Source organism: Mobula birostris, chromosome 26 (assembly GCF_030028105.1).
Source record: "Mobula birostris isolate sMobBir1 chromosome 26, sMobBir1.hap1, whole genome shotgun sequence".
Lineage (NCBI taxonomy): Eukaryota > Metazoa > Chordata > Chondrichthyes > Myliobatiformes > Myliobatidae > Mobula > Mobula birostris.
Window position 1 is genome coordinate 41,917,501 of NC_092395.1, and position 24,012 is coordinate 41,941,512.

The window sequence follows — 24,012 nt, forward strand, 5'->3', positions numbered from 1 at the left end:
TTCTATGACTATTACTATTTACTAATAGTAGTATTACTATTTCTATTACTATTTATTATCTATGGTGCAACTGTAACAAAAACCAATTTCCCCCAGGATCAATAAAGTATGACTATGATTACTATGATTCACTCTTTTCTCCCCCGAAATAGCTGACATCATCCTTCCTCTCTCTAATTCCCTGACTAGTTTAGGGCCCTGTTAATTTCATCAGCATCTAAAGTCTGACCTCTTCTTAATTATACAGCTACAGCTCTTCTATTGTTTGTCCTGCAAAGAAAATACACTGATCTATAGAATATATGCAGGATAAATAACCTCAATAATTCACAGAAAATAGCTATGTTACAGACTTCTTGGAGACATCCGAGTTGCAATGCCATTTCACTTTTATTTCATTACCGACCCAGGGCAAACCAATAGGAAAACATAAGTACAAGACACGGAAATTCAACAAATCCAATTCCATTAAATCATACAGATACAAATTCAAAAATGTACAGTATTTGCAAAAAATGAATGAAGCAAATCAGTCCCTCCCACCCTCCACTACAACGTATTTTGCAATCCACAGTTGTAATAAATCAACAGGTAATGCAAGCAACACTTCCTTTTTTAATCAAATGCATGTTAATTGTACTATATCAGAAAACATTAATGATTACATTAATAGAAATGTAATAAGGAAAAAAGGACTGGCAGAAAGCAGAACTGCTGTCATTATCACTGAATAATTGATACTATGCAACTTGTCTTTGACAGTTTCCCAGGTATGGGTGACAGAAATTAAAACCATTCATGTGTTATGCTTTCACTTTTGGGGATTTGGAACTAATCAGTTATACCTTCTGGATCGATGTCTACTGATGGGTTGATTTTTGCTAACCCACCTGGACTTCCATCTCCAACAACACGTAAGCAAAGCAATGGGAAATCCAACTCTATTGCTATCACTGATTGTTGATCTCTTACCCAGTCAGGGTGAAATCTCATAGATCCTGGTGAACTTGGGCTTTTCTGACCTTATATCACATTGAAAGCTGCTGCAAAAGCTACACATTCCCACAGTCTAATGCAGAACAACCTCACAATATAAACTGGTCCATGGAAATATTCCATGTTCTTCATAATTTTTGGCAATATTTGCTAAAGCCATCATCCAATGCATTTGTGCTGTATATGTTTATCCAATTATTAATTCATTTGTATAACTTCCTCATATTTCTCATTCCAAATTATATTTTTTTTCTAATTTGGCTGGATGTGGACAAGCTATCCAACAATTTTTGTCAATTGCTTCGCTGTCCTTGATAACATTATCCACTTCCAGCAGGAGTTAGAAACCCCCATCAGTTTCTGCTCCCTAACCCTGGGATATTCAGGGATGGATCAGCATCCACAGCAGTACCTGGACTAGTATCAGCCACATCAATGCAATCCAACAATGGAACTTGGACTCTATGGTTCAACTTCTGTCTCAGCCCATCAGGGGTCCATTAGTCCAGCTGAGTTAAACCGCTAAACTGGAGGCAGGATCCTTCAACAACAGCAACAATATGCAGATCGATATTTGGTCATTTTGCCCAATGTTATCATGCAATATTGTTTTATTTTGTACAACTTTTTCTTACACATTTGTAAACAATTCATGCACTTCAATAATTGACTAAACTGGCAGCCAACTTTAGATGAAAATACATTTTCAAGCAATCTGGTAAACAGAACCTTAAAGATACTTGTCTAAATACCATCAATGTTACAGAGATTGCTTTCTCATGTACCTTTTCCTTAACACAAACTACATAAACACACAATTACAAAGGTTAATAAAATGTTGCATCTCCAGTGTTCACCCTCAGGCATTTTACAAGTAATCATTCTTTCATCCTCACACATGGCTGATCTTTTAATTATTTTCTTGGATTTCCATGTGGCATCAAATCTGCTGGTAGTTCTGCAGAACAGATGCTGGTGCCCTGTCTGTTGTACACCGGAATAGCCCAAAGCAGGGTTAGTTTTATTTACTGTTTATTACAATAGAGCTTCATTGATCCTTATCTCAACTTGCTCTGGAAATCCACCTGGGGATTTGCAAACTGACAGCACAGGAGTGTCTGCAGAGACTGTATCTGGGGAAGAGTGTCCCTGGACTCCTGGCCACTCTGGTACTGAAGGGAAAAGTACAGGTCTCTCAGACTGCTATTTGGTTACATGGTGTAAGGGAAACTGTGTGCAAGCAATGACTAAACTCGTAATACAGGTCAAGCCCCAATTAATTTTCCCTTCCTGCAATGTGATTTTGAACTAAATGTTAGTTAGGTAGCAGGGGCTACAGCACACATTCACCATATGACTGGTCCTCTTTATGGCTTTCTCCTTTTTAAAAAAATATTTAATCCCCTTTTCAAGATGACATTGAACAGCAGCTAAACCTCTGAAGTTTTAACATGAATTGAAGTGTTGCTCCTTGTGTAGAACTATTCACTAAATGTGAAATGTAACTGGTGATTTACTGACTTTTGACAGGACTCAAAGCTCTGCCTTGAAGCCGAGGTTACTCTGGTACCTGGTTACCATTTTATTAAATAATAGTGTGATCATTTCCTTTTCAAAGAGATATCAGTGTTCTCATCTAACTAATCCAAGTGTTAATAAATTCAGCCAAGTTAAACACCACACAAGGCACTGAGAAAGGCTGCTGAGCAGGGAGGGGCTCAACAATACTGAGCACCAGAAACTTAAACCAGCAAGAATAACATTTGCAACAGAACTTTGAATTCTGTTTATTTTGTTTGAACCCTGTATAACTAGAGACAGAGAAGCTATCCAAGACACTCCAGCTTCAAGGAGAAGCTAATGCTTACCTGCAATTGAAAATTATTTTGAAGAAGCTGCACAAATTATTTGGTAAGTACTTAGGGTTGAGCTTTTTTAAATATGACACAAAATTCACAACATTCGGTTGAGTTGCTTAAAGGGAAATGTTTGGATTTTAGACACTTGGAATTGCAAAGATCAGCCTCCACTATCTACTTGAGAAACTACTTATTACTAACGCATTCGACACAAGGCCACCATACCTCTAAGCTAGACATCTTAGTCGTAATGCGAAGGCTGTATATTTACTTATTAATAGAGTGTTTTTACATCTGATATTTTATGGAAAAAATAATTTAAAATATTTAATAGTGACATGATGCATTTTGTACATGACCTATCATCAATATGCAGTTGTTGATAACCACCTTTCAAAAAGGACCTAATTCTTTCTGGGCATATATGATGAATAAACTCTTCTGGGGCTTCCAGCTAGGCACAGGTATCAATTACAACCGAAGTTTCGATGACAAACTCTGCCACCTTCTTCAGGGATGATGCCTGGGTGTGTCTAGTACGGTGGTATTTATACTCCCATAGTCTCTCCCTCCTGATTGGTTAGTGCTCATCCAATCAGGTTTCTGCTCTCCCACCTTGTTTCTAATCGAATACCAACCAGTTCTTACTTAAGAGCAAGACCTTTGTCTTTGTTAAAATTTTTTTCCTCCAGTTTTATTTCAATGGCTACCTTTAGCAGGTGGTCCCAAAAAATACCACAGAGGAGGTAAGGATAGAGGTCTGCGTGACCCCCAAAAGAGCCGTTTTGCTGAAACAGACCATTAAAAAAGGAGAGAGACTGGCGTTCCAGGTACCACGCTGAAACCCAGCCATCACAATTTTACCAGCAGACAAAGAAAAACGCAACACCCCTGATATCCTCTGAGGAATATCACAGGAAAACAGATTCTGACCGATCCCGCTTACAGGGTTCTACAGTGGGATCCCACAGATTCAATTGACAGGATGGCCTCTACTTTACTAAGATACCTGGACTGCCAACAGACATATGCAAGACACTTCTCTCTCAGGAGGTGGTATCATTAAGACTTAACGGGCTCCATAAGATACACAAGGCGGGTCCCCCCCCCAACCCCCGAAGCCTATTGTCAGCAGGATAGATACTCTGACTTACCACCTCGCTAAGCATTTAATGACCATGCGCTCTCCCTCAAGTCACAGTTTATGCATGACAAAGATGACCTGGGACTCAGGGTGGCTGCCATTTACAGGATTCCTTGTGAAAGCGGAGCAGTGTATATCGAACAGACAGGATGCACGATGGAAACCTGCATCAAGGAGCACAGGAGGTGTATCCATTTGGATTACCTGGAGAAATCAGCAGTAGCAGAACATTGCACTCATAACGGCCACAGGACTGACTTTGATGTGCAGTGCCAATGGCTTTTGGGGCTGCCTGGTAAAGGAAGCCATTGAAATAAAACTAGAGGAAAAGATATTTAACAAAGACAAAGGTCTCACTCTAGTAACAACTGGAAACCAATTGTAAACAAGGTGGGAGAGCGGAAACCTAATTGGATGAAGACGAACCAATCAGGAGGGATGGACTACAGGACATGCCCAGGCATCATTCATGAAGACATTGGGAGACTTTGTCATCGAAACATCAGTTATAATCGATACCTGTACCTGGCTGAAAGCCAGAGGAGAGTTTAACCACTTTTCAATTTCACACTTGCTCTTGCTTGATCTTCTATCTTCCACCAGATGTATAATTTCTTCCAATCAAGGGAACAAATTCTCTTCAACCCTTCTCTCTCTCTAATCACACACACACACACACACACACACACAATTTCAAATCTCTCCAAAAAATAAAAATTAAAGACTTAATTTTGAGACATTACACAGATTGATTCAATGCACCATTCTAAACTATTTTACGTTTGCATTCCACACTTGCCATCCTTCTGTTGCAAAGTTGGCAAATAGTGAATGTAAAAGTAAAGATTCTGCCCTTCTTTTGGTTTTCTTCTAATCAAGCCAGAAGAAATCCATATTCTCCAAATCCCTTTGCTGCATTTGATAACATACATGAGAAGGAAGTAAATCTATACACAGGAATGAATCTGGTCCAAACCTCTCACTAGAGCCACTGGCTTCAATGTGCAAATCAGAGACGTTGTTCACAGCCAAATGAAAGAAGACATTAAGATGAAGCAATGAAAACAGGGCAATATCAAAAATGATGCAAGGGTATTAGTAAATACACTGGTTTCTAATAAACAAAACACAAGTCTATTAACTAAGACAACTACTTAAAGAAAATGTGGCTCAACAGAATCAAATAAAAGTGTGCTTCTTTTAGTTATTGAGAATCTTGACAAGGTTTTGATTTTGAGCCTCTGACGGTTTAAATAACAGTAAGGAATAAAGATTATAGACTACAAGCCAACCTTAATGACCTGGAGTGGGCAAAGGAAATGGGTGGATATGTAGGCATCACAGTATGGATGATTGCGCATAATGCTTTGTGATAAGATGTTTTAGTACTAGTGGGTTTAATATGACATCAGCTGCAATCACTAGTGGATCAGACTTTAAATAATTCAGACTATATATAAAAAAATGAACAAAAACATCAAGCCTCACCATCTCACCAACCTGGAACCTGACAGTAGAGATATTTTGATTTGTCTTGAGATCACTGGCTCAGTAGAACATAAGAGGTGTTTAATTCCTTTCTAATGTTACCCCCTTACAGCTTTTTCTTTTCACCCTAAATCGGGATTGATCATGTAAATATGCAAAAGATGCTAAAACAGGAATATAAGGTGCCATAATGCAAGAAAATAAAGTTGCTCTTTATTTTGCTCCATGCACAGCCATCCAAAAATTGTGTTCCATCTAAACCCCAGTGAGTGATGTTACAAATAAATCTCACAAGGTTCAAGGAACCGTAGAGGCACACACACCTTGCTGTTCAGGGATTTAACACACCATGCAATCAGCTGCATCTAGCTCTGAAAAGGGACTTTTTTTTACATATCCAAAACAGAGAAAAAAATAAACCATTTTAGAAAATGGGAACTGTTATAATTCCTCTGAACCTTCTAACAAAAAATACTTAACTGAAAAATTTGGACAAAAATCAAATAAATGACATTGGTTTCTTTCATTTCGATACTAGCATATCCTACAACAGTAGCAAATATTGCTTTGGTTTAAATATGCTGAGGATACACACAAAAGCTAGAAAATGCTGCAATGTGTTCTGTCCTTTTTCTTAAACCCAAGATTTTCAAAATAAAAAGCAAAACTCACACACAAGATTTATTTCTATTTACAAGAGATGTGATTGAAACCTCAAGGCAGATTCAGTAGTTCATTTCTGAATTTGTTTAGCACCTTCGCAGAAGATGGCTCACAGCATTTACTGTAGAGTCTTTTCTATAACTTTTGTTTGCTTCAATTGAATTCAGTTACTAAACACAAAGACATTTTTCTCTCCATTGAAATCCCCACAACATAGATAAAACTTTCAAACACAACTTTTTTCTTCTAATTAATATATCCCTGTTGGTATGATGGATGAAAGAGGTTTTCCATAAATGTAAGATATTCAGGATTCTGAGTATAATCTTTCTGGCTGTAGTCTTCGAGGAACTTGGAGTTGGTTGGTGGTGCCTTCTTTGCATCTTTAGCATCCTCTGCTGAGAAAGTGTCCTCACGCTGGGAGCTTAGTGGTGACTGTAAATTGAAGGATAACGTGAGAGGATCAAGAGAATCCAATATTTAACAGCAAAACTAAGACAGCATTTTGTGAACTGAAGGCTTAAGGGTACATCAATTCCAAATGATTTCCTACTTTTGAAATTCAAATCAGTTTAACAAAACAAATTGTAATCAACCCACAATATGGATTCCAAATGCTAGGATTAAAGAGAAGAGGTGAGAATGGAAAAATAATTGCAGTTCTTTGTTTTATTTAAATGGGGATAATATTAAGCTGGAATAATGATGACAGTCAAAGCAATTTTCCAATATTTTCCAGATTGAGTTCATGTAATTAGTCTATTGGCTTGACTGAAATATATTTGCCTCTTGAAAATAACAATGCATCACAAATGCTTAATCTCATAAAAGGATATTTTATCCTAATTCTGTGTTGATATACGTGCAGATAAATCAGATGGACACAACCAACTCTCCTGCACACTTTCCTTAATGACCTGTACAAGGCTGAAGATTCATTCCACAGCCAAACCCAAAGTGAGAGAAATAATGTTGTAAACATGAGGAATTCTGCAGACGCTGGAAATTCAAGCAACACACATCAAAGTTGCTGGTGAACGCATTAGGCCAGGCAGCATCTCTAGGAAGTGAATTTTAGATAAGCTCAAGAACTAAAAAAACAATGTAACACCATTGATTTGACACCCACCATTGCATAAAAATCAGTAGCACAATGGACATTTCCCATATATTAGGTCCACTGAGGTTTAGGATAAGCTCAAAGATTTGTTAACACAAGAAATTCTGCAGATGCTGGAAATCCAGAGCAACACACACAAAATGCTGGAGGAACTCAGCAGGTCAGGCAGCATCTCTGGAACAATTGATGTTTCGTGCCTAGACCTGTTTTCAGTGCTGAGAAGGAGGGGGCAGATTCCAGAATAAAAAGGTGGGGGGAGGGGAAGGGGGTGGCTAGAAGGTGATAGGTGAAGTCCGGTGGGTGGGAAAGATCAAGGGCCGGAGAGGAAGGAATCTAAGAGGAGAGGAGAGTGGACCATAGGAGAAAGAGAGGGAGGAGGGTACTCATGGGGAAGTGAGAAGGTGAGTAGAGGTAAAAGGTCAGAGTGGGGAATAAACTACAATCTGCATCCTTTCACAACTTAGCACTAACGTTTCTTTTTTTTATATACACAAGAACTGTTGGTTTATACCAACAATGGGTAAAGTTGGGGCTTGCAACATCCACTCAATTATTTAACTATCCTGAAAGTGCACCAATGGAGTAGCAGACACTTCCTGGTTTCCTAACAGATGGTCATGAAAACCCACTTGCTGAACCTGCTCCATTAAGCTGGCATATATTCAGCAGTGCCACTGATTTCAGCAGGATAAAAGGCCGCAATGAGACAGTGTTCATTTCCTTATCATTTTATTGAATCAAATTAATGCATATGTTTATTGTATTCATTTGCTTGTTAATATTTTTTTATTGTGTTAGATGATGTAGTTGTTTACAAACAGAGGCAAAGGAGAGACTGAAGGTAGGAGGAAAACTGTAATTAACAGGATGAGTTGCAATGTAAAAGGTGGACAAAATCAAAAAAGGTGAATCCAGGACTGAAGGTGTTACATTTGAATGCACGCAGTATATGGAATAAGGTTGATGAACTTTTTGCACAATTACAGATTGGTAAGTATGATGTTATAGGCATCACTGAATCATGGCTGAAAGAAGATTATAGCTGGGAGCTTGATGTCCAAGGATATACACTGTTCCGAAAGGTCAGGCAGGTAGGCAGAGCGCCTGGCATGGCTCTGTTGGTAATAAATGAAATTAAATCATTAGAAAGAGGTGACATAGGGTCGAATGGTGTTGAATCATTGAGGATACAGCTAAGGAACTGCAAGGGTAAAAGGACCCTGATGGGAGTTATATACAGACACCAAACAATTGTAAGGATGTGGTCTACAAGTTACAATGGGAGACAGAAAATGCGTGCCAAAAGGGCAATGTTACAATAGTCATGGGGGATTTCAATATGTAAGTAGATTAGGAAAACCAGATTGGTGCAGTATTCCAAGAGGGGGATTTTCTAGAATGTCTAGAGTGCTACAAGATGGCTTTTTAGAACAGCTCGTGGTTGAGCCCATGAGGGGATCAGCTATTCTGGATTGGGTGTTGTGCAATGAACTAAATTGCTAGAGAGCTTAAGGTAAAAGAACTGTTAGGGCTCAAATTCACTCTGAAAGTTGAGAAAAAGAAGCTAAAGTCAGATATATCAGTATTACAGCGAAGTAAAGGAAATTACAGAAGCTCGAGAGAGGAATTGGTCAGAATTGATTGGAAAAGAACAATCAATCAACTGGCAGTGATGACAGAATAGAAGCAATTCGGGAGGCACAGGACATATACATCTCAAAGAGAAAGAAGTATTCTAGAGGAAAGATGACACAACTGTGGCTAACAAGAGAAGTCAAAGTCAACACAGAAGCCAAAGACACATACAACAGAGCAAAAATTAGTGGGAAGTTAGGGGATTGAGAAGTTTTTAAATACCAACAGAAATAGCAACTAAAAAAGTCATTAAGGAGGTAAAGATGGAATTCGAAAGGAAGCAAGCCAATAATTATTAAAGATACAAAAAGTTTCTTCAGATATGTGAAGTGTAAATGAGAGGCAAGAATGGATGACAGACCACTGGAAAATGATGCTGGAGAGGTAGTAAAGGGGAAGAGGGAAACAGCAGATGAACTGAGTAAGTATCTTGCATGAGTCTCACTGTGGAAAACACTGGCAGTATGGTGGAAGCTCCAGGTGTCAGGGGTCATGAAGTATGTGAAGTTATCATTATTAGACAGAAGGTTCTTGGGAAACTAAAAGGTCTGAAGGTAGATAAGTCACATGGACCAGATGGTGTACACCCCAGAGCTCTGAAAGAGGTGTCTGAAGAGATTGTGGAGGCATTAGTAATGACCTTCCAAGAATCACTAGATTCTGGAACAGTTCTAGAAGATTGGAAAATTGCAAATGTCACTCTACTCTTCAAGAAGCGAGAGAGGAAGAAGAAAGGAAATTATAGACCAGTTAGTCTGAACTCAGTAGCTGGGAAGATGTTGGAGTCAATTGTTAAGGATATGGTTCCGGTCTACTTGGAGGCACCTGATAAAATAGGCTGTAGTCAGCATGGTTTCCTCAAGGGAAAATCTTACCTCACAAATCTGTTGGAATTCTTTGAAAAAATAACAAGCATGATAGGCAAAGGAGAGTTGGTTGATGTTGTGTACTTAGATTTTCAGGAGGCTTTTGACAAGGTGCCATATGAGACTGCTTAACAAGCTACGAGCCCATGGTACTCCAAGAAAGATTCTAGCATGGATAAAGCAGTGACTGACTGGCAAGAGGAAAAGAGTGGGAATAAAGGGAGCCTTCTCTGGTTAGTTGCCAGCGACTAGTGGTGTTCCTCAGGGTTCTGTGTTGGGACTGATTCTTTTTATTTTATAAGTCAACAATTTGCATGATGGAATTGCTGGCTTTGTTGCAAAGTTTGCAGACGACATGGAGGTAGGTGAGGGGCAGGTAGTTTTGAGGAAATAGGGAGTCTACAGAAGGGCATATTAGGAGAATGGGCAAAAAACTGGCAGGTGGAATACAGTTTTGGGAAGTGTATGGTCATACACTTTGGCAGAAGAAATGAAAGTGTTCACTATTTTTTAAATGGAGAGAAGCTACAAATCCCTGAGGTACAAAGGGATTTGGGAGTCCTCATGCAGGATTCCATAATGGTTAATTTGCAGGTTGAGTCTGTGGTAAGGAAAGCAAATGTGATGTTGGCATTCATTTCAAAAGCACTAGAATATAAAAGCAAGGATGTAATGTTGAGACTTTATAAAGCACTGTGAGGCCTCACTTGGAGTATTGTATGTAGTTTTGGGCCCCTTATCTTAGAAAGGATGTGCTGAAATTGGAGAGCACTCAAAGGAGGTTCACAAAATAATTACAGGATTAAACAGCTTGTCATATGAAGTGTGTTTTTTTGGCTTTGGGCCTGTATTCATTGGAATTTAGAAGAATGAAGAGTGGCCTAATTGAAACCTATCGAATGGTGAAAGGCCTTGATAGAGTGGATGTAGAAAGGATGTTCCCTGTGGTGGGAGAATCTAAGACCAGAGGGCACAGCCTCAAAATAGAGGGGCACCCTTTTAGAACAGATATGACGAGCAATTTCCTTAGCCAGAGACTAGTGAATCTGAGGAATTCATTGCCACAGGCAGCTGTGGAGGCCAAGTCTTTATGTATATTTAAGGTAGAGGGTGATAGATTCTTGAATGGTCAGGACATGAAGGGATATGGGGAGAAGGCAGGAGAATGGGGCTGAGAGGAAGAATGGATCAACGACGATGAAATGGCAGAGCAGACTCGTTGGGCTAACTGGCCTAATTCTACTCCTATATCTTATGGTCTTACACATCTTTGTTTATTTCAGTAGCTGTTCAACGCTCAGTGAATGGAAGGCTCCAGCACCTTGTTACCTGGATTCTTAACTAGCAAACTATGCACAATTCTGTACTCTCACCCTAAGAATAAAAATGTTTCTTTTGAGAATATGAATTGAAATGTATGCACACAGTATATATCAGTTCATATTTTAAAAGAAACATTTTTATCCTTAGAATGAGAGGACAGTTTGCATACTGACAAGCACAAGAGCACCACAGTTAAACTCGGGGAAACACTTTGCATCCTCTTGCTTGCTTTCAGTAATGTGGCCAAGAATATGGGGTTATGAGTTCTCTCCTCATTTTTAATGTGCTGCTCTTCAAAGGTATTTAATTGCTTGTAAAATGCTTTGGGATATACTAAGGTCATGATATGTGCTATTTCAATTATTTCTTCCATAACTCAACGGCACCAGTGCAGATTCCAGTGTTTCCATTAGTGTGTTTAATTAGTTAGAAGTAGGTTTGTGAATAGACATGAAGAATGTTGATGCACAATCAAGCAGGCATTTCCAAAGCTGACAGAGGCGTTTTTTAAGCAACTTGAATACTTAGTTGCTATATGTTAGACTTGGATTGATTGTAATTTTTTAAAGGATTATAATTTCTCATTGTTGCCTTAAAGATTAGGAGTGTGCTTTTTTCCAAATCCAAATCTTACATAGCTATTACAGGAATGCTCTTTACGAAGATGCACAACTTTTCCTGAATTAAATTTGTTCATGGCAAGAACAAATCCATTTCTATTTCGGATTTTCCATCTGTGTGACAGAAGAATTGTTCTCTCCCCAAACTGTTCATTCACAATCCACCAAATGGCTTGTCATTATCAGGTTTCAAACATATTGATGCTTATTTCATAAAAATGTTAAATACATATTTTTAAACCCTCTCACTCTCTCTTGAATAAGAATTAATACAGATTATTCAAACCAACCCATTCATTCTCCATGAATCAGGATTGGAGATGTTACAAGATGCCAGATCAAACTTTGCAGTTCACTCTCATAAATCCTCTCTTCTAATAGACTGAAATATTTACATTTACTCTTCCCAATAACTATTCAGATTTTTCGATGAGACTGCCAAAGTGCTCAGTATCATCTCCACCGGAGAAAGTTGTTCTTTGAACGTATGAGAACATGTTTATCTAAGCAAGTTTCGTCTTAAACCTACAATCCATCTCTAGGATGGAATGTCTCCTTAAACCCGTAAGGACTTATCTCCGTCACAGCAAGATTAACAAACACTCATTTGAATCAAAACTACAAAAATGTTGACAAATCTAATTCCTTGCTGCCGAATTTTGTGAATGTATATATTTTGGTTGCAGAAGAGGCAGCCTTCTTGGGTCTCACTTGCTGTGTGCTGGAAGACCTATCTTCTTCTCCCAATTCAATAGGATAGAATTTTATGATGCTTTGTCCTTCAAAAATACTAAATCTTTAAGTTGATTCGATACTACAGTTGTAAACCGTGATATATTCCAATACACACAGCTATTTTGAAACCAAGTGTTTTACACCAAAGATCTGGGTTTATCATTGACTATCAACTTTACCCTAACTTTCTAATTAGTTATCTTGAAAATTCACCTGTAAGATTCAGTTTAATGTAAAGTTATCTGACATTTATCAAACAGTATAATAGATGACAAACCTGAAAATCACAAAGCTCTGTGAAGTACAGTGAGATACATCAGTACAGAGTATTTTTAAAACCAAAATGACCAAGACTATACAGTCTATTTACAAATGAATGAATCATAACTAGAGGGAGCTTCAGTATTTCAGGTAGGGTGAGTAAAGTTTGAAAACTGCCCTGATTTCTCATTCATTCATTCAGACTTCATTATGTCACCACATGCGACTGGGTTCCAATTTTAAGTTTTTGCTGTCTTATGATGGCAGTTTTTAAACTTGGCCATATCTGGAAGAACTCAGCGCCTTGTTTCTGATCACTATTTGCAGTCCTACACTATTCCAGTCTAAGAGAAACTCCATTATGATTGTACTCGAAATAGTGAGGAGAAAACTGTTGCTATTTATGTAAAAGTTAGGGGAAAAAAAAGTTAAATCTCCACATTTTGCTGAATACAACAGCAAACTCCTGATTGTAGCGGTCACTGTTACAAGAGCAAAGCATAAACAATTAGCAGTTTTTGTGTCACACTGATCCTCAGAAGTAATGTCATTTGTGATTAATTAAACCACTGATAAGAGCACGAGAGACTCACTGCCCAGGATACCAACTACCAAAGCACATCTGCTTTGCCATTCACAATAAAGCAGTTTTTAAGTATTAGACTGCCAAAGTATAAACCATAAAATCCCACAGCCTTCTATCAGCCAAAACTAAAACTCAACACATCACTGGCATCAACCTACCCACCATCAAGGATACATATACAGAAACGTGCCAGAAAAGGACCAGCAACATCATGAACGTTCCCACACACCCTGCTCATGGGCTGTTTATCCCGCTCCCACCAGGGAGAAGGCTATGCAGCATTCACACCAAGACCAGCAGACTCGAAAACAGCTATCTTCCCCAAGCAGTAAAGCTGATTAACACCTCCATCCACTAACTCCACCACTACTTTATTATTTCCCGTCAGCCATCTTGTGTATAGCCTAACATCACTTTATGGACATACAATCAATCTATGTATAGACGAGGGGTGATTGATAAGTTTGTGGCCTAAGGTAGAAGGAGTCAATTTTAGAAAACCTAGCACAATTATTTTTCCTACATTTACACACTTCGTCCACTAGTCATGGAGCATACGAATCCCTTCTTCATAGAAGTCAGCATCTTGGACCTCCAGAAGTGGTCCACAGCAGGGGTGATTGATAAGTCCGTGGCCTAAAGTAGAAGGAGATGAGGAGAAACTTCAAACTTTCTGCATTTTCACTGAACGTGCAAGTAACAAGAGCTGTATAAGTCATCCTTCTACCTTAGGCCACGAACTTATAAATCACCCCTGCTGTGGACCACCTGGAGGTCCAAGATGCTCTTGTTACATGCACGTGCAGTTCAACTCTTTGAGAGTTGGAAGTTGGAAGAGCAGAAAGTTGGAAGTTAATAACTCATCTCCTTTTACCTTAGGCCACGAACTTATCAATTATCCCCGCTGTGGACCACTTCTACAAAGAAGGGATCCATATGTTCCACGACTGCTGGACTACGTGTATACATGTAGGAGGAGACTATGTTGAAAAATAAAATGTGCTAGGTTTTCTACATTTGACTCCTTCTACCTTAGGCCACAAGCTTATCAATCATCTCTCATAGCTATCTTATGTATTTATATTTATTGTGTTATTATTATTGTGCTGTTTACTTTTGTGTGCAGGAAATGCATTAAACAATCTTGAATCTTTACCATTGCAAAAAGTGAACGAACTTGCGACCATGACTTTTTGTGACTTTGTTTCCTCCAGTCTACAGTTTTGTGCAGAATGCATGAGTCAGATGCACAGTGATCTTTATAAAACAATCCCATTCCCAAATCAGGTTCTTCATTCCAGGCTGACACTTCAAAACTGTGGCGAAGGGATTTGGAGATGCCATGACTCAGTATTGTAGCATTCTTGCCAGAGTCAGAAGATTGTGGGTTTATTTGTGAGCTAGTTGAGTGTCCCATGATCAGAACTAGTATCCCTTTTTAAAGCAATGCAGTGGTAAAAACATGAGCCTGCTGCAGTTTGAACTTGACACTGTAGCTTCCTCCATACTTAACATGAAATTTTAAACTAAAATTTAGACTAAAATATAATAGAACTTAACACGGGCACAAAAACATATAACAACTTGCAGAGCAATCTGATATAAGAAAGAGGTTTTAGGACTTACTAGCTGTGCTTTAACACGCTTAGGTAGCTCCTCATCCAGTGTGAAAATGTCTTCTCGCTTCAAGGTCAGCTGAGAGCCTCCTTCAAACTCCACCTAAATCACAAGTACCCAATCAGACACACAACCAATTACCTACAATGAGTGTTAAATTTCAAAGACCTCTCTCTCTCTCGTTCACTGTAATTTCCTCAAGTTCTGCAACTCATCGTGACCTCTACCTTCTTTGCACCTTTAGGAGCTGTGGCTCAGTATCATGTTCTCGAATCCCCTTGAAAACCCCCTCGCTCCAAACCCCCTTCAAGATGGGTATTAAATCCTTAATCATTTGGTCAAGGTTTATGTCATTTGTTTCAATGCATCAATGTAGTTAATTTTGTTGTTAAAACCGCACTGGTGAAACACTCCAGGACACTTTACATTAAAGGTGCTGTACAAATGCAAGTGCCATTGTTGTTGGTTCAAAGGCTGACAATAGATGGCAGCAGGTTACTAGATAATTATTTAGTTATTTCTGCATACACTGAAGAAAACTAGTAACAAAAAACAGAACTATTGTCATTTTCTTCTGGAGAAAAGAACTTTATTTCAGCCAAAAACAACACATCATCTCATAATTTACGTCTTTTCTGTTCTGAGCCTCACTTTTGTCATTTGAGAATTGCACATTTCTGATACAGAGGCTTTGTTTCCTCATTCTTATGAATAAACTTACTTCACACTACTGATAAAAATTTCACTATTCTATCTACACGAACGTCCCTTGCCTGTGTCACATTCTGAATTATTGCTTTGTGCTTTTTTTTCCCCTAGAGAGGGAGAATGAGTTAGATAGAATAATTGTAAAGAATAATTGCAGGCTGCCCCAGCGCATCCTTAGGCTGTGTTGATTGTTAACACGACGCATTTAACTGTACGTTTCAATGTATGTGTGATAAATAAATGAATCTGAAACTGAAATGTGTTGAAATCAAGATCCACGGCACAATTGTTCTAATTTATTCTTTCTTGAGGTTGGGATCATTAAGCTCAATCCCTCTGTCTTCCTCTTGGAAGCTAGAGGACTTTAAAAACTACTAAGGATAGAATATTTTCTAGTCTCATGCAGTAATATGTTTGTTATAAAGCCACTTAAAAACAATCATTGTTAGCAACACAAAACCTCAGCTCCTTGAGCTTGTATTGTCATTCATTTTGATGCTGGTTGATAATACAGTACTTTAATCCCATTTACTAAGCTCGCTTCTGCTATTTCTCAACCTTCAGTACTATGACTAGCAAAAAACAATGCACCTTGGTTTTTAAAATTTTACATTAACCAAGCTAGAACAAATTTTGTGGGGAAGTAAACCCCTACTTTCACTTTCTTTGGCATTAAGAAATGATTTTCTCATTGCTTTCAAAAGGTACACTGCACAAAAGGTAAGATGACATCTCTTTGCTCTTGAGACTCCCTCAATCAGGTGATCCTTCAACAATTGAAGGACAGACAGGTGTTTCTGCATCCAAGACACAATTCCAGAATGGTACGTTACCTCTCTGGTGACAGGGTTAGGGATATCATTGAATGGGTACACAGCATCTTGAATGAAGGGATTGAAGAACAAGAAGTTGTGGTTTACCAACAAAATTAGGGGTGAAGATAAATTTTAGGGATCAAGGAAAATCTAACGGCTATTGCGCAATTGTTCCAACTCGGCAAACAAAGCTGAGAACTTATTATTCCAGGGTATTCAATAGCTTAGGAGATGAGGCAAAAAGAAAGCAGTACTCTTAATATCAATACAATAGTTAGAATCTTGGCTCAGCATACTAAAGTTGAGAATAACTAGAATGGGAGTAAGCAGCACAGGGTACAGAAAAGATTGAAGGGAGTTGCTTACAGCCACCAAATGCAGTTGTAATACAGGGTACAATATAAATAAGGAAATTAGATTTACCATTTAACTAGGGTAATACAGTAATCATTAGGGACATTCATTTGCATAAGGACCAGGGAAATCAAATTACTACGAACAGACTGCAGACAAATTCCTATAAAGTGTACGAGAAGGACTTTTAGATCAGTATGTTAAGATGATTAAACTGATAAGGAAACAGGCTGTTTTATAATAGTACTCTGCAATAAGAAGGGGTTAATAACCTTGCAAAGAGGTCCCTTGGAAACATGAGAGAATTTTACAATGTTCAAAGGTGATGCAGCTCAATTTGAAAACAGGATTTTCAATGTAAACAAAGGAAACAATAAGGTATGAGGTACAATAGCTACGCTAGACTGGAAAACTACATTAAGGAGTATGACAGCAGACAGCCAATGGCTGCCATTTAAAGAAATAAAACATGATTTGCAGTAAATATCCAGAATGACATGAAATAAAACATGATTTGCAGTAAATATCCAGAATGACATGGCATGTGAAGTGCAATGGGGTCATCCATTTTGGCAGAAAAGAAAGTTGTTGGGTGTTTTTAAAATAGTGAGAGATTGGGGCACGCTGCTATTCAAATGGAAGTGAGAGCTTTCATATGGAAGTTACTGAAAGGTAATGTGCAGACAATTAAAATGGCAAGTTCTATGTTGGTCTTCTTTACAACAGGACTTGAGTATGTGAGTAAGGGTGTCTGATGACAATTATATAGGACTCTGAGTATTGTATACAATTTTGGTTTCCTTACCTAAACAAGATACACTTACTAAAGGAGATTCATTGAACTGATATGTGCAAGAGATTGAAAAAGGCTAGGCTTCTTTTCTCTGAGTTTAGAAGAACGTGCAGTGATTTCATTCTATCATACAAATTTCTCAGAGACATTAACAGATTAGATGCTGGGAGGATGCTTTCCGGGCAAGGATCATAGAATCAAAAACTGAATTGAAATGTGAAATTTTTTCATTCAGAGGATGGTGATTTTTTTGGGTTTTGTATCTTGGAAGTCATTCAAGGCAGAAGTCTACAAATCTCTACATAGTAAAGATTTCAATGAAAATCAAATGCAGAAGTGCTGAGGCAGAAAAATTAGCCAAGTTTTTTGTTTGAGTGTCAGAGCAGCTCAAGATACCCAAATGGTCTAAATGGGCTACTAGTTCTCGTGTATCAACACTGCCCTTTACCCTTCTTTGCTTCAGAAAGGCATTGTGAGCTCTAACATTCATCTCTGAGTCACAGATAGTAGCCGAATGTATAGGAGAATACTTTGGGAAGAAAAATGTTCACAAGGAATGGAAAACAGTACAGAAGAAGCAGAACAGGTTCTGAAACCAGTCAACTAAAGTGATTGGACTCCAATTTTAGAAAACTGAAGCTGAAAGAATTTAAACCAAATGAGCCCATGTGGATCTCCAATAGTCTTCTAGGTGCCTAATGAGAAAGTGTTTCATGGTTCAAGAACAATGTAGAGTAAACGAATATTTGTGCAAAATCCAGGTAATGTACATTCATGGCACAAGTGCTGCATGAGTTGTTCAGAAAGGAACACATGACCTTAAGCTTACCTGATAGTTGTATCTGACCTGGGAACCAACGAACTTTGCACTGTATACCCGGTTGTCAGTCCATCGCACTTGAATGACCTCACCTTCAGTGGGTGAACCACGCTGTATACAGTCCCTGCTCTGTAAAAATAGCATACAAGTACGTAGGAGCGGGTGGTTGCAGCAGCATCTGAACAGATCATTCTTAATGTTAGGCTACTTCTCTGGAATTCAATTTAAAACAAGTGACAACAACTGGACCGGCTTCACAATGTGCACCTTTTCCTGAAATTTGAATTTTAGAAACTCAATTAAAATCAATAAACAGTTAATGAGAACTGACAATCTGCATCAGAAAATTCAAAGGCAAGACTGGCACTGGACCTGTACTCGCAGCATGTGAATTATTTCTACATCCTGCAATTACCTGTTTGCTTGGATCCACTGCAATTGCAAGAAAGCAAATGCTGTGAAGGAGAAAACTTATGTCATGTACTTTCGAAAGAACTTGACAGACTCCTCGCTTAGGTAAGCATATTGATGGAATTCAGTTGCACAGAAAGAAGCTGGAATTTTTTCATAGAACAGAAGATTCAGATTCAAGATAACTAGCAAAATAAACTTAGAAGTATTTTTCATAATCTGCAATATAGGGTGGTGGATGTTAATTCAATGATAACTTCCCCAAAGATAATGAATAAATATTTGAAATATTAAAACAGATAATCAGTATCTGTACGTGCTTGAATAAGATTGATGTGATCAATGTTCCTGTGGAATGCAAGTTTGTGGGTTAAATAATGGGAAATAAAAATACAATAGATGAACTAAACAGGTACTTTAAGTCTATGCAATAGAGGATACAAGCAATGTCTTGGAAACAGCTGAAAATCAGGAGTTAGAAGAATGGGAGGAACAGGGCTAAACTGCAATCATCAGGGCATTGGTACAAAGCAAAATGTAGAACTTGGCATCCCACTAATATCTGAATCTTGATGGGCTTCAACCTAGGGTCATGAGATAATAGCTGGCAACGTTCCCTCTAATTTTTCTTTTTCAGCTATGTGGACGAACTATTGCTCTGATTTTTATACAGCCTGAAAAATGCACAGCTCTTTAAATTTTTTTGTAATTATGCATATTATGAATATTTCGAATGAAAATTTAAATAGCACATACTTTTGATTTTGTTTATTAATTGAAGGATGTAATGAAATACAGTACAAAGATAACCTTTCACATTTCATAAACTTTTTCTACCTGCGTCCAATTCCTGTTGAGCGGCAACAAAGGTTATATGTGCGGGAACATTTCAGTTACTGTGTGGTTGCGCAGCTTAGAGGAAACAGTGGTAGTTAGTGAGAGAGTTAACATATTGGGTTTAAATTTCCAAAATTCCCCAGTTTTTGGGAACATTCCTTTTGATGGAAAAATCACAGCAGTAATTATTTATTCAGAAAAGAGAGGGAGACAGAACAACTGAAAATAGGGCATTTAGCTTAACATTCGTCACTGAGAAATAACATTATTATAATAAGTTATTATTAATGATGTTATTGGAAGGTAATCTGACAAAGTCAACATGATTTTGCGAATGAAGGCATGTTTGACCAGATTAGGAGGATTATTTAATGAAATATTGCATGGTATGAATTAAAGGAAACCGTGGATTATGCCTAAGATTTCCAAAACATACACGTTAAGTTTCTGCATCAAGTGCTGCTAAGGAAGCTATTGGTCTGGATAGAAAATTGACTGACTAACAACATAGAGAGTAGATATAAATGGGCTCTCTCTAGTTGGCAAAACATACTAAGTTACATGGCACACAGACTGATGCTGGGGCCACGATACTTAAGAAAAAATTGACCTGGATGAAGACCCTAGAGGTATGGTTGCTTATCTGGCTGATGACACAAAAGATAGATCAGAAAGCAAATTGTAAAGAAAACATAAAGAACTCCCAATAGATACTGTTGAAAAAAAAATAATTGGACAAAGATCTGACAAGAGTATAATGCAGAAAGATGTGAAATTGACTGGAAAATTTAAAAAAGAACACATCTAAATTTTGAGAATTCACAGAGCTCTAAGACTGCGGCAATTCGCAGGGTATTTTAGTGTCTGTGCAAGCTTCTCAAAAGGCTAGCATGCAGGCAATTAGGAAAGATAGTAAAAGGATGTCGTTAGTTATTGCTGGAGTAACTGAATGCAAAAATAGCAAGGTTATGCTTCAATTGTAATGGGCTTTGGTGAAACTGCAGCACTGTATTGAACTTCTTATGTAAGGAAGAATGTTAATGCGTCGGAAGCAGTTCAGATAAAGCTTGAAAGATGGGTATCTGGAATGGGTGGGTTATCTCCTGAGGAAAGATTTTGATCTGCACGAGTTTAGAAAACTGAGGGGTTTTAATTAAAACATACACCATCCTGAAGTGGTCAATACAGGATGGACGTGGAAAGTGATTTCTACAAATGGTGCCAAAATGTTTCTCTCTCAGGGTTGAGTGTATTTGGAAATCTCTTCCTTAAAGGGAAGTGGAACTTGACAACTTTCAGGATTCACAAAAGGGCTGCAAAGATATATACTGCATAACATGGAATTGTGAAAATAAAATGCTACACATATTCAACTGGTCAAGTTGTATCTATGGAGAACTGTTGTGAGAAGCAGGTAAAATGGCAGGTGGTGTATGGGAAGCAGATGTAGGCAACGTAATGGGTACATGTGGAGATTGAAGGGTAAACTGGACCTGTCAGGGGAATGGTCCTTGGTTTCTTAAAAGAGGTAAAGGAAGAAGTGTTGACATCACACTGCAAGAATCAGAATTCAGGAGCATAATTTGTTGAAATGTGGAGGGCTGATAGGGTGGAAATTTAAGACTATGAGAATCATATCCTAATTCTAGAGGGACCAAGGGATGAGAGCAGAAAACAGCATAGGCAAATCAAGAGAATAGGTCACAGGGAAAGAAGAGGAGAAAAGGGACTGATGGCAAGTCTCTGAAAGTTGAGATGGAGTCAGTGAGCCAACTGGTCGCCTGCATCGTAAGAAAATGTGAGAATATGGACCTTGTCAATTACAATGCAGGAAAACCTATAGTTTAGAGGAAAATGACAAATTAAAAGCTCTTATACAGAAAGTGGTATTGTTGCATATGATGTGACATGAAATCTGGGAGAATGTAATGGTGTCCTTACTGGCATCAAAGCGGGAGAAAGTGTAATTAAAATAACTGTGGAAGTCAGCGAGATTGCAGTTTTGATTACCAGACCCTCGCTGAAATAGAGAGAGAGAGAGAAAGGTCAGTTTGAACATTGTTTGCACAACATTCAATATCTTTCCTGATTCCTTAGATAATGAAGCAATCCATTTTGAAGCTTTTACAAAACCAGAGAATATTCAGGCCTGACTGACAGAAATATTCATGTCACACAAATGCCAAGCAATGAGGGTATCCAGTGAGAGAAAATCTAGCTATCACTCGTTGGCATTCAGTGGCATTTCTATTGATGAACCCTCTCACTACCAATGTCCTAGGAGTTACCATTGACCAGAAATTCAACTGGAGAAGCCATATACCAGGGTCAAGAACAGTTACTACCTGTTAACCATCAGGCTCTTGAACTAAAGGGGGTAACAAAACTCATTCTATTTCTGGTGTTCCCACAACTGTTGATCTCACTTTATGGACTCTTTCTTGTTATTTCATACTTGTTATTTATTGGTACTTATTTATACTTGCATTTGCACAGTTTGTTGTTCATTGACTGTTTATGGTTACTGTTCTGTAGGTTTGCTAAATATGTCCACAGGAAAAAGAATCTAGGGGTTGTATGTGATGACATGCATGTACTCTGATAATAAATTTTACTTTGAACATACATAACTACAAGAAAAGGTCAGAGCTAGAAATCTTACAAAGAGTAATTTGCCTCCTAACTCTCCAAAGCCTGTCCACCATGGTTCAAGTAAAGAGTGTGATGGACACTCTCCACTTGTCTGGACAACAAGCTTTACAATACTCATAAGTTTGACACCATTCAGGACATAGCAACACATTTGAAAGGCAACCCATCTACGTTCATTCAATCATTCCACCATCGGCACATGGTAGCAGCAGTTTGTACCATCTGCAGGGTCCACTGCAATAACTCATCAAGACTCCTTGGACAGCACCTTCCAAACCCACCCTATCGGACAAACGCAGCAAAAGCCTGGGAATACTAACACTTAGAAGTTGCTGTCCTGGCCATATACCACATTGTGGAAATTTATCACCTGTTCCTTTGCCACCACTCAGTCAAAGTCCTGAAACTCTCTCCCTATCGGCATTGTAGATATACTCACATCTGAAGGGCTACAACTGTTCCAAGAAGGCAGCTCATCACCACCTTCTCAAAGGCAATTGGGGATGGGTACTTAAATGCTGGCTCAGTCTATTAAACCAACAGCCCTTAACAAATGCAGCAAAGAAAGGAGGAATGGAAATTAACGTGTAAGAATGGAAAGTGAGAAGGATGGCAAGTCTGTGGGGATTTTTGTGTTCTTTCCTACCATTTGGATAAACACAGAAGATTCTGTAGATACTGAAAATACAACCACACACAAAATGCTGGAGGAACTCAGCAGGTCAGGCAACATCTATGGACATTTTGGGCTGAGACCCTTCATCAGGACATGATACTTGCATTAATGTGCAATTAGTAACCTTAAATTAGTTGAAGATATGTTAACAGAACCTAATCATAAGGTTGTTAAAATCCTTGTTGGTAATCATCATCATCATCAGGTGCCGTGCCGAGTTTGAGCTTTGACTGCCATGGCCCACACACTCCTGTTTCAGATCAAGTGGATCATTTCATTGGTATTCATTTCCAGTACTATGGATGTTGTCTCCATCATCATTTATCTTTGTCTTCCTCTTGCTTTCTTCCCTTCAATCTTTCCCATAATTACCATGCACTCTAACTCCTCTTTCCTAATCACATGTCCAATGAAGTTATGTTGCCTTTTCATGATCTCATACATTATTTCTCTTTTTGTGTTTGCTCTGTTCATGACATCCTTGTTAGATATTTGTTTCGTCCATGATATTCTTTGCATCCTCCTCAAAAACTACATCTCCGCTGCTTCATAAACACAAGGAATTCTGCAGATGCTGGAAATTCAAGCAACACACATCAAAGTTGCTGGTGAACGCAGCAGGCCAGACAGCATCTCTAGGAAGAGGTACAGTCGACGTTTCGGGCCAAGACCCTTCGTCAGGACTAACTGAAGGACAGCAATTCTTTATCTCATGTTATTAGCATTGTCCAACAATCTGAGCCATATAACATACCTGGATAAACATAACATTTCAGTATTCTAAGGCAGGTTGTCCTATGTACCATAAGGCATAGGAGCAGAATTAGGCTATCTGGCCCTTCGAGTCTGCTCTGCCATTCAATCAATTTTATCTAAAGTGTTGGCTCGCAGACTTGAAAATATTGTATCTTCTATAGTTTTGGATGATCAGACAGGATTTATTAAAAATCGATATTCCCATTTTAATTTACGGCATTTGTTCAATGTTACGTACTCTCCGTCTAAGGAAATATCCGAATGTGGGATATCTTTG

General features: G+C 38.4%; 1 protein-coding gene across 2 annotated transcripts in view; it reads right to left on the reverse strand.

Annotated features, from left to right (window-relative positions):
- Positions 1 to 3,526: 3,526 nt before the first annotated feature.
- Positions 3,527 to 24,012, reverse strand: part of kdm4b (lysine (K)-specific demethylase 4B) — a 550,987-nt gene continuing 530,501 nt past the window's right edge. For both annotated transcript variants that reach the window (XM_072244640.1, XM_072244641.1), the window contains 3 exons: positions 18,413 to 18,532; positions 14,923 to 15,015; positions 3,527 to 6,585 (listed from right to left, as the gene is read on the reverse strand). In XM_072244640.1, the coding sequence (XP_072100741.1) occupies positions 6,397 to 6,585; positions 14,923 to 15,015; positions 18,413 to 18,532 (402 nt within the window). In that variant the 3' untranslated portion in view covers positions 3,527 to 6,396. The remainder of the gene's footprint in view (positions 6,586 to 14,922; positions 15,016 to 18,412; positions 18,533 to 24,012) is intronic.